The sequence below is a fragment of the Hipposideros armiger genome, unplaced genomic scaffold, assembly GCF_001890085.2.
Source record: "Hipposideros armiger isolate ML-2016 unplaced genomic scaffold, ASM189008v1 scaffold_458, whole genome shotgun sequence".
NCBI classification, from domain to species: domain Eukaryota; kingdom Metazoa; phylum Chordata; class Mammalia; order Chiroptera; family Hipposideridae; genus Hipposideros; species Hipposideros armiger.
In genome coordinates, this window is record NW_017731808.1 from 1,459,326 (window position 1) to 1,470,155 (window position 10,830).

General features: G+C 57.6%; 1 protein-coding gene across 1 annotated transcript; it reads right to left on the reverse strand.

Annotated features, from left to right (window-relative positions):
* Positions 1-272: 272 nt before the first annotated feature.
* Positions 273-10,824, reverse strand: SIK1 (salt inducible kinase 1). The gene is made up of 14 exons (XM_019666039.1): positions 10,676-10,824; positions 10,038-10,205; positions 9,488-9,604; positions 6,917-6,980; positions 6,622-6,783; positions 6,353-6,477; positions 6,146-6,269; positions 5,287-5,498; positions 4,837-4,986; positions 4,253-4,375; positions 3,913-4,126; positions 3,068-3,352; positions 2,171-2,402; positions 273-1,727 (listed from the first exon to the last, which is right to left on the reverse strand). The coding sequence occupies exons 2-14, from the start codon at positions 10,191-10,193 to the stop codon at positions 1,343-1,345; spliced, it is 2,349 nt and encodes a 782-aa protein (XP_019521584.1). The 5' UTR covers positions 10,194-10,205; positions 10,676-10,824; the 3' UTR covers positions 273-1,342.
* Between the last annotated feature and the right edge of the window lie 6 nt (positions 10,825-10,830).

Genomic DNA, 10,830 nt, shown 5'->3' on the forward strand with positions numbered 1-10,830 from the left:
GGGTGTAAGAGCCGTGAACGGAAGGCACCTGGGGCAAAGGGCCGTGCTGACCAGTGCAGGGGTGTGCCGGGACGACCCTCCTCTCCCTCCAGAGGCCTCGGACCCAAGAGCCACCACCTGAGTCTACCTGCCAGGTAAGGACGCACCTTGTCTCCCTCCTACACGAACCTGGTGTCAGCGCCTTGTAATGTTATCAGAGGGGAATTGAAACCGGGAACACAAAGGTGTAGTAAAAAATATAAAAAATAAGTAGTGTCTATTTGTCTCCTATTTATATACATATACAGTATTTGCTTTAAAAAAAAAAAAAAAGGAGCAAAGCTTGAACAATACTGACCTGACCTGTCATTTCATTTTCATGAACGAAAGCCTAACAAGGGGCCTGGGTAAGGGGGGGCTGCCACCCACCAGGGCAGGCCCGCCACCGCCGTGACCCCCTTACGCCTGCGCCTCCCAAGCCCAGGCCTCCGTATTGCACATTCCCCAGTCAGCTGTTCTTTTTGGACCCTGATAATGAAATGCATAAAAACTTAATTAGCAGCGGAAGTAAGACGGGAGGCAGGAGGAAACTCCTCTGGCTGGGCAAGTGCCCTGCAGCCAGCCCGCCCCTTTGAGGTTCTTGCAAAGAATCCTGGAAACCAACTCTTGAGCAGTTTATAAAACGTCTCATCTAAAAAAGAAGGTATAATGATCCTGTGGGTTCTGACTTCAGGGGAGAGAATTCCGAGAATTTGTAGATTATCTTCTCCTGGGCTGGCCTTAGAGCTTTTTAAAAACCGATACATAAAGCAGAAAGTTCACAGCTTTCATTTGAAGCTAAGTGTTTCCGGAAGTAGATAATTGTTAACTAAAAAACAAAAAAAAACTTCTCAACGCGCACACACACGCACACACATGGGTGGAGACGTGCCTACTCGTTCGCACGTGCAGGGCTCACACAGTGGCTTTGCCCAAGGCAATGCTCGTGACGCGACGTGCCCATGGACCAGGGAGCCGCCGGTCCGATCCTGCCACCAGTGGCCCTGACCCAACTCACCGAGCCAGCTGTCATCCATCTCTCATCCACTCCCTCCTTCCCCACCCCGTCCGCCCACCCCCACGACACACCCTCCATTATTATTTTTCTTCAAAAACTGTCCAGTCCCGACTCATGGTAGCAGTCGCTCAGTGCAAGGAGAAAATAAAACAAAATATAAACTAAAAAGCCAAAACACCAAACGTATTGCTTGTTTTGCTTCTCGGAAGTTATTGGCTTTGAGTCCGGAAACGTCTTCACATACTCAGATTATTGCTTCGAGGAGTCGGCGGCCCATTTGGGGCAGAGGGCGGCAGCCCGTGTCCCTCACTGCACCAGGACGAAGGTGCCCAGCTGGCCAGAGGTCAGGTCCTCCATCTCGCAGTCCCCCTGCGGCAGCCCCATGGGGTCAAAGCCAGGGGGCAGCATGGCAAAATGTGGCTGCAGCGGCGTGGCGGTGGGGAGGGGGGCCGAGGCCGCGCTGATGCGGAGGTGGGCGTCCAGGAGCTGGGCTGCCGAGCCCACCGGGGAGACCCCAGCCTGGAGGATGTGCGGCGGCAGCAGCGGGCAGGGCCCCAACCCCAGCTCCTTCTGGAGTCCTGACACAAGGAGGGCACCGTGGCAGGGGGCCAGGACCAGCGGGGCCGGGGGCGGGTGGGGGGCCTGCGGGCAGCCGGGCAGGCCTGCCGGGTGGTGCTGTAACTGGAGCAACCTGCCGGGAGACGAAGGAACAGCGACGGCGCAGGTCACTACCGGCCCTGCTTGCCGCGTCTCCTGTCACGTTCCACCCGCCAGGCTCGGGCACTATTGGCGTCCACGCCCCGTGAAACTGCTGGCTGGAGCTGCTCAGAACACGCAGTGCTGTGTGACTAACCCCCTGAGCAATTCCTGACATTTCCATTCTCCGTCGTGCTTTTGTGGCAGCTCAGAGATACCAACCAGATGTGACATTTTTACTTACTGCCCCCCTTCACCCCCCACTTGCAGGCTTCAAAGTGACAAAACCTGACGGCTCCCCACCTCTGCCACCATCTGCGGGGAACAAGGCCTCACAGGCCTCCACCTGGGCAGGGAGGTGTGCTTATCTGACGACATGGAGAAAGGGGGGCTCGAGAGAAACCCCGACGCACAGGCGCCTGGCGCCGAGCGGCCTACCTCTGCTGGCGCAGCACCTCTTCCAGCAGGCCTCTGCCCTCCCGGCTGCTGGCCCCACCGCAGGGTACGCCCGGGCTCTGCGCCGGCAGCGGGAAGGCGCTCAGGCCGCCCCGCGCGGCTCGGCTGGCGGAGGGCTGGCACACCTGGCGAGCCAGTCCCTTGATCTTGTTCAGCCCCAGAAATCCTTTGGTCCTTGCGTTCTTCCTCAGCTGCTGCCGGAAGGCTTTCAGGCCTGGGGGGAGGCAGATGGACGGGACCTCAGGACCGCAGGCCCCCAGCGCAGAACCAGCGGCCTGAGGCTGGCTGGGCTTTCCAGACGGCGGGGAGGGGTGAGGAGGCCCAGGCAACGCGAGGCGATGGGTAAAGGGACTAGTGTGCTTTCCTGCAGGGCTCAGGGTGCTCGCTGGTCATCTGACCACTTTTTACAACCTCCCCGTTCCCTCCCCGAAGCTGGAAGTCATCTTCTTTTGGGGTTTGGTTTGGGGCAGTAGTTCTACCACCAAACAGGCGTGCGTCAGGGCAGACCACAGATCTGTCGTGGCAGAAGGGTGCGGTCAGTGCCACAGGACTAGGGAGGGGGTGAGACCCCCCCGAAGCTCTGGGTGGTGGGGAGGGTCCCTCCCTGACCCCATCGCTCTTCCAGGCAGGAGCCGCTGTCTGGTATCCAAGTGTCTTTTGGGTTTTTCAGAGCAGCCACCAGAGGCTGGGTGACTCTGTCCTGGCGACCAGGCTGTCCAGAACCTGGGCAGCACCTGCGGCCAGCCCAGAGAGCACTGCTGCTCTACCCAGACCCAGCTACAGAGCGGGGGCGCCTCTGCCATCAAGGACAAAGCGACCCTCTGGGGCCACACACAGCATCTCCCGGGGAAGGTGGAAGTGGGAGTGAAGGGGACTCACCCTGAGTAAGCGAGGTATCCGAAGCCCTCCGGCCTTCCTGGAAGCTGATGGGGAGCATGGTGGCTCCTCCCAGGGCCCCCTGAGCCTGCAGCACTGGGGTGGCAGACTGGGCCCCCAGCAGTGGCGAGGCCAGTCTGAGTGGGGTGCAGGTGCCCACCAGCCCCTGAGCGGCCAGGCATCCGCTGAGCCCCACCGGGCTGTTGCCCGCTGAGGTGAGACAGCTGTCGGAGCTGGTGCCTTCTGAAGGGCTCGCCGAGGAGGAGGAGGAGGAGGAGATGAGTATACCTGCAGAAGGGGCAGGGCGTTCCTGAGGGGGCTCCTCACGCACCCCAAGGCCGATGCACCCCAAGGCACCGACAGCTTTCCCAGGAGAGGAGCCGGCTCTGCTGCCTTCTGCACACGCACAGCGGTGACACTCAGGCCCTGGGACAACCCTCGTGGCCCCAACAGCTGCGCTGGCCTCCCCATCTCCACCCTCCACCTTGGGGATGTGGGAGTCTATGACGGCCAGAGGCCACCAGAAACCGGGGAGCCCTGACCATCAGCTGGCACAAGGGTCCCGGCTGCAGCTGATGCAGGGAGCTGACCCAGGACACAGAGGGGCCCGGGATGAGGACCTGCCCTCCTGACACCTGGGGGCTGCTAAGCCCCACGCTGTCCCCACCACTGAACCACCACATGGAGTAAGTGTGACCCTTGTGGCCTTGGCGGTTAAACCAATGGCTGAGCTGGAGGTGTAACCAGGAGAGGCGGATAAGCAGCACAGGTGCTTTTGGCATCAGCCCCTCGTAGCCCTGACCGCAAACCCACTCACCGGCCGTGCGCCTGCCCACGGGGACACTTACATGGAGGGGCGCACGGGGAGAGGGTGGAGACTGCGGCCAGCGTGTGCCTCCGGCCTGTGCTGCCGGGCAGGGGCCTCTGTGCCTGCTGCCCCTCCTCCGCGCCCGTGCCCGGCCTGACCTCCTCGCTGATGCTCGTCTCCAGCAGGCTGCTGGGGGAGGCCGAGCGATGCCGGAACACTCCGTTGCAGTTGGCATCCACAGGGAAGAGCAAGGGCTGCGTGGGACGGACACACACCGGTGACCCTGGGGCTCTGTGAGACCCGGTGCAGGGGTCACCACCGCCCCTGGGAACGAGACAAGCCCCCACCCCAGACGCTGCCCAGTGCGGACGCTCACACACCTGGAGCGAGCTGTGCAGGTCACAGTCCATTTCAACCTGCAGGATGGACTGGCCCAAGGCTTGGGGCTGCGGGCACAGCAGAGAGGACCGGAAAGCGTCACCGGGGAGGCCTTCCTGAGGCACCTGTGGGTCGGCAGATGAGGGCAGGGCCATCAGGAAGGTGGCTCTGGGCACAACCGCGAGCATCTCAAGAAAAGGCCATGCTGGCCTTGCTCTGGCGTTAACAGGTATCAGCCACTCGCTGCCTGGGCTCGGGACACGTGCGCCCTCCCTCTGCGGCCACGCTGGTTGAAGTGACCAGGAGGAGGCATGGAGAGGCCAGCATGAGGGACAGTTAGCAACAAGTGGCCACAGGAGGGGCCTGACCCCCAACACAGCATCAGCACCCCCCCTTCTCCATGCGGCCTCTGATCCAAGGCTCACAGGGGAACCCCCTCAGGGCTTAATGGGTGGGGGGGCTGGGAGCTGGGGCCAGCAGGCTCAGCCTGCGTCTTACCCCCGAGCACGTCTGAGCAAGGGATCCCTAACCCGGGGACGCAATCCAAGGCAGAGACAGGGCGGGGCTTTAGAAGGAGCCCCCTCACCTCCAGGCCGCTGTGATCGGAGCTTCGGGGCCTCTGCGGCCGGGCCAGGCGGGTCCGGGACGGCTTGGGGGGGCTGCGGTACTCCTTCAGCCGCTCCAGGAGGAGGTAATAAATGGCCGCAAAGTGGTTATAGCTGCTGTTCTGCAGGGACTGCGACAGGCAGAGAAGCGGGTTAGAGCCAGGCCAGGGGAGCCGATGGGAAGCAGGGCTCCCGCGTGCGGGCGGCGCCTCGGGACATCTCGCGACTGAGGCTCCTGACGAGGCCGTTCCCAGGGTTATTCTTGGGTGGCCGAGAATATCTTTTAGAGGAGTGGACAAGCTGGCCCTTAAATTAGCCCGTGTTCCCATTTTAGCCTGACTGGTAAGTGCCTGCTTTTCCTGATACGGCCGCCCCTGCCCCAGGAGCGCCGCTCCCGTCAAGCCATGGGCAGGGAGGGACGGAGCACTCACCTCCACGGTCCTCTGCCGGTCCACGCCCAGGGTCTGCATGATGCCCAGCACCTGCTCGTCGTAGTCACCCAGGTTGGAGCTGTAGCCGATCGCGGGGCAGGCGGGCGGCGGGCAGGGGTGGGCTTGCATCCACCGGTGCTGCCGGATCTGGGCCAGGGTGATGCGCTTGCCAGGCTCCACCACCAGCATGCGCCGGATCAGCGTCTCGCAGTCTGGGGGCGGGGCATGCACAATGAGCCCGCTGGGGCAGGCGGGGCGGCGCTCCCCCACTGCCCACCCGGTCCCACAGCAGCCCCGCAGGGGACAAGGGTCCCATCACGCAGGCAAGCAGGCAAGTGACCATCTTAAGGCGCGCCGGCCCGTGCCACCAGCTCAGACCTGCCATCAGACAGAGCCCCCCACTGAGAGATGGGTCTCTGTGGGAGGCACAGTCCTCCCAACAGCCTCACAGGGACTCCTTAAGACTCCCCATTCTGCTGTGGCCACACATGTTAGTGGCCAGCAGGTCACACGTCTTTACTGAATGGAGAGAAAAGAACGTGTGCAGAGTGGGTGAGACACGGGGACAGGGCGCTGGGCAGGGACTTGAGTCAGGCCTTCAGCCAGCCCTCCAGGAGACATCCTCACAGGGAGGCCCCCGCCCGGCCCGTAAGTAGGGCACTGAAAACACAGCCCGTGGGTTGGGTTTCTCTTGCAGGTAAACACCCCACGTAATACGGGCCTCAGTCACAGCCCCAACAGCAGACTCAGAAGACAGTCAAACAGGCATTTCAGGAAACGCCTGCGTCCTCCCCCTCCGCCTCCCAAGCTCCCATCACGCTCCCCGCCCACCCCGCACCGGAGGCTCAGCCGCACCTACCTCGAGACATGAAGAAGGGGATACGGAACCGGCCCTCCAGCACCCGCTGCCTCAGAGCTGGCAGGCTGGGCCCGTCGAAGGGAAGGGACCCGCAGACGAGAACGTACAGCACGACTCCCAGGCTCTGCCAACGACCACACAGCACAGTCAGCGCCAGCTCGCCCTCACTGGTTAGCATCTAACACGCGCTGCGCACGCGGCTCCTACCCAGATGTCCAGCTGGGGGCCTTCGTACTCCTTCCCTTCAAAGACTTCCGGGGCTGCATACGGGGGGCTCCCACACCATGTATTCAGGGGCTCTCCCAACTTGTAGAAATTCCCAAATCCAAAGTCTGAGGGACAAAGAAACAGGCGATGAAGTTACGGTGCAAACAGCAGGGGCTGTGGTTTCAAGGTGCGTGCTCAAGCACATGCGCCCCGCCCCCGCCCCCGCCCCCGGCAGGACGGTCCCTCCCGGGTGCAGGGTGACCCCTTACCTGCCAGCTTGATGTCCATATTGCCGTCCAGCAGCAGGTTCTCGGTCTTGAGGTCCCGGTGCACGATGTGATGGCTGTGGCAGTACTCCACGGCCGATAGGATCTGCCAGAACTTCTTCCGTGCTTCCTCCTCACTGAGGTGCCCGTTGGAAGTCAAGTAATCTGAGGAGCAACAACACAAAGCTCTAGCCCCCAAATTGGCAAGTCTGGCCCACGTCTAGGGCATGAGTGAAGAATGCCATAGAATTTTAAGGTGGATAGACCCCAACAGATACTAAAACTAAGTGTGGCTTACCAAACATTTCTCCATTTTTTGCAAATTCAGTGACAATATAAAGCATATCCTTTGTTTCCATAACCTAAAAATATAAAGACGTGACATTTAACCACACGAAAAGGAAGCACACCAACGGTATAAATATTCCACCCGAACCCCAGTAAACTGTTCACTTCTCCGGGATGGGTACACTCATTATTTTTGGAAAGAAAAGAAAAACTTCCCCAATAAGGAAAGAAATAAGGGGGATTCCTATTCAGAAAGAGAGTTTTTAAAAATCCGAGGTGAATTCCTCACTTAGACTGCCTATCTTGATGTTCCTTTGCTCTCAAAAAAAAAAAAAAAGGTTTAAATGTATTAGAATTCTCCTATATCATAGGAAATTATAAATATAAGTACAAAGGTAAATAAATATTTAGAAAAAATAGTAACTCGCTTTGCCTCACCCTCCTAGAGGACTCTGGAGGCTACAGAGCTAAAACAATGCCAAGAGATCTGCTAGGGCTTTCTTTCTTCTGGCAGCCTAGCAGGCAACAGATTATTGAAGCCAAAGGCCAGCACAGCTAAATCACAGATAGCAAGTCCCCCCGCCCCCAACATGCATTAGCGACATGATTAATTAGGCCACAAGAAGCCAGCTTTGCCAGGTAAGCTACAACAGTCTGCTCTTTGTACTGCAATCTACTCAGCAAGTGTCAATAGCAACAGCCAATGTCAAGTACACCTTAAAGGTTCCCTTATTGATCGAGAATTTTATTTCACTTGGAAAAAAAAATGTTTTAAAGAGCTTAAAACGTAACTAAAAAACAAAGTAAAATTCAGATCTTTGGTACCAAAAGAAGTAAGTCTAATTCATATCTGTGTATTTTGAACTCGTTCTGAGAGAGACAGAGAGATAATACATTCTTACAGAAAAAGATTTCTTCGGGGTTCAAAGTATAGTTATTCCTTTAAAAAAGGTACTTTCAAGACAACTGCTTTGAGCTGTGAATCTAGAGAGAAACGTGACCACCAAGCAGTTTGGCTGGAATTTTCACTGCCTCTGTGCTCAACGTGTGTTAACAGAGTGACGAGTAAGACGACCACTGTTCACCCCTTTTCTCCACGAAAAAAGTGACAGAGAAAGAATTAAAGTAAATGTGTTTTAAGTTTTACAAAACCTCATAGGAAGCGTTGACTGCCTCGCCAAGGTTCTGGGCCTGGGCCAGCTGGGTGAAAATCAGACACCAGCGTCAGAACCAGGCTAACCACCATCGGTGCAGTCCCACTGCGTCCTATGTCACCATACAGTTAAAGCAGCCCACAGAGCAATGAGAAAATTCACCCAGAAAAGACCGAACTGGGGTCACGTGGGCCAGGTGTCGCTAACTGGGCTAGTCCACACAATGGGCCAGCGGGGGACAGCAGACAAGGAGGCCGCGCTCCGGCTCATCCCTCCAGCAGTCAGAAGCGGACAGGGGTCAGCCCACTCCCGCGGAAACAGGCCAGGCACATTTCTCAGGCACTGACATCAGTGACCCGGGAGGAAACGTCTTATCCAGACGGCAACTTACAAATGACAACAGAAACAAAAATGAGCCAGAGAGCACGTGACCTGACTACTGCACTAACCGCGCTGAGTAAACTGTCATTCTGGAAACACAGCCCCGACGACTCCACTTCTACCTTCATTTTAACTGAGTAGAAGAGCCTTGCGTGGGATCATTTCAATTACCGTCCTCTCCTACCTCACTGTACACCTGGCCCTGCCAACGGCACAGATACACACACCGGCCCATATTCATTTCAGACTCGCGGAGGTTTTGTGAGAGTCATCAAAAGGAACCTCCAGCCAGCACAACTGGACTAAACACAGAGCATTGCAAATAACTTATTCTCCGGCACGAGACTGAATTTCATCTTTGCAGAAGTGGTCGGCTAAGTAAGAGATTGCTTTGCTGTCCTAATTAAACCAGCACTTATTTTCCAAAGATACAATTCATTAGTTTCAACAGAACAAAAATAAATTCACAAAACAAACCAAAAGATGGGCAGGGTGAGGCCTGCTCTTGACGTGGATTAAATGACGGCCTCCTTGCCCTCACTGGGGCAAAAGTAATCTCATCGCTCCGTTTTTGAGGGAAGAGTTTAAAAGGGGAAGACAAGTGTTCACTGCTGCCTTTGAAAAGATGAATTGATGAAAACTGGTTAAGCGTAGCTGGTTTGGAAGTTTAATAATTATCTGCAGAGGCGGAAGTGCCTAGTTTCACTTAGTCCTACACGAAATGCCTGACTTATCGCAATACACAGATCTGCTCGTTTGTCTTCATAGTAAAGGTAACATCAACCTCTGCACATTCAACACTAGAACAAATTACAATACTAAATAAAATGTTCACGAAGCAATCATGACCCAAAAGCAAGAAAATAACTGGAAATACATCAGCACCACTTGCAGAAGTTAATCTGTTGACCTTACACAACCAACTCCTGGACTCACACATACGCACAAAGAGAAGAGCAACGTTCAGAAACTGCAGACTTAGGTTGTTGGAAGTGAAAACTAAAACACTTGCCAGAAGTAACAGTGGAAGGCAAACTTGAGCTTACCTGGTAAAGCTTAATGATATGAGGATGATTCAGAAGCTTCATGATCTGAACCTCACGGTATATTTTCTCCAAATTGCTTGAATCTAGGCGTGTTTTATCGATTATTTTTATTGCAACCTACAGATTTTTAAAAGAAAAAGGAGTAAAGAAAACCTCTCACTTAACCTAATTCACACATTTTCATTTTTTGCAGGTTAATTTCTAAAACACTTTATGTCCCCAAGAGGTCACAAAAAGTTGGGGGGGGGGGAAGGGAATACCCAAAGCCATCATTAATATTACTTAAAATGGCCAGTTAAATTAATGTCCTAAGTCTTTGCAAGATCACTTCTCAGGGCTTTAGCTGCGGTCAGAGAATTTGGTCATTATCCTTTAATATTTGCACAAATTATGCAGAATCATAATATACAGCGTTTCTTTTCTTTACCGGGCTAAAAGCGGTCAGCGTTTCGACCTTAGGACGATGGATGGACCCTACAGGCAGGGCTCCCACCCGGCTGGCTGCGCCCAGGCAGGGTCCACCCCAGGTCGGCCCCGCCACCCCACGCACCTGGGTCTTGGTGACTCGATGCCGGGCCAGCTTCACCACCGCGAAGTTGCCCTTGCCCAGGGTCCGCTCGATGTCGTAGAAGCCCACCCGGAGGGGCTTCTGCTGGCCCTGGCCGGCGCCCGCGGGGGCCGCGCTGAACTCAGACATGATCACCATGGCTCCGGGCACCTACGGACGCCGGGAGCGCTCAGCGCCTGACCCGGCCCCACACCCGCCCCGCCGCCCGCGGTCCGACCGGTCCCGACTCGTCCCGACCCCTCCGCGGGGCGCGCGGACCCGCTCCGACACCCGCCTCCCGCCGCCCGAGGTCGGCTCCGCTCCGGCCCCCCGGCCCCGCCCCCGCCGCCCGGCTCCACCAGAACCCTGCGGGGCGTGCGCCCCGCCGTCCGCGGCCGGTTCCATGCGAACCCTGGAGTCCCTCACCCCGCGGGGCGCGTGGACCCGATCCCGCCGCCCCCGCCGCCCGCGGTCGGCTCTGTCCGGAACCCCGGGCCCCAGGCCAGCGGGGCGTGAGCCCGCTCCAGCCGCCCCGCAACAAAGGGGAGACGGCGACCGAAGGGCGAGCGGCGTCCCGGCCCCGAACCCCACGCGCGCACCCGCGGGGCCGCCAGAGATCCGAGTCCCGTTTGCTGCCTCACCTCCGCCACCCCCGGGGCTCCGAGGCCGGGACGCCGCTCGCCCCACGGCCCCACCGACTGCTCGGTCGCTCGCGCAGCTCGGGCGCCTGCTGCTCCGGTCGCCTCTGCCGCCGCCGGCCGGGCCGCGCCGCATGTCAGCTCTGAGGCCGCGCCGC

Coding starts and splice junctions, on each gene's coding strand:
- SIK1 (XM_019666039.1), bottom strand. CDS start 10,193: ATGGTGATCATGTCTGAGTTCAGCGCGGCCCCCGCGGGCGCCGGCCAG. Junction 6,478..6,621: donor TATGGACATCAAGCTGGCAG/GTAAGGGGTCAC, acceptor TTTGTCCCTCAG/ACTTTGGATTTGGGAATTTC. Junction 3,353..3,912: donor CTCCCCGTGCGCCCCTCCAT/GTAAGTGTCCCC, acceptor CCCCTTCTGCAG/GTATACTCATCTCCTCCTCC.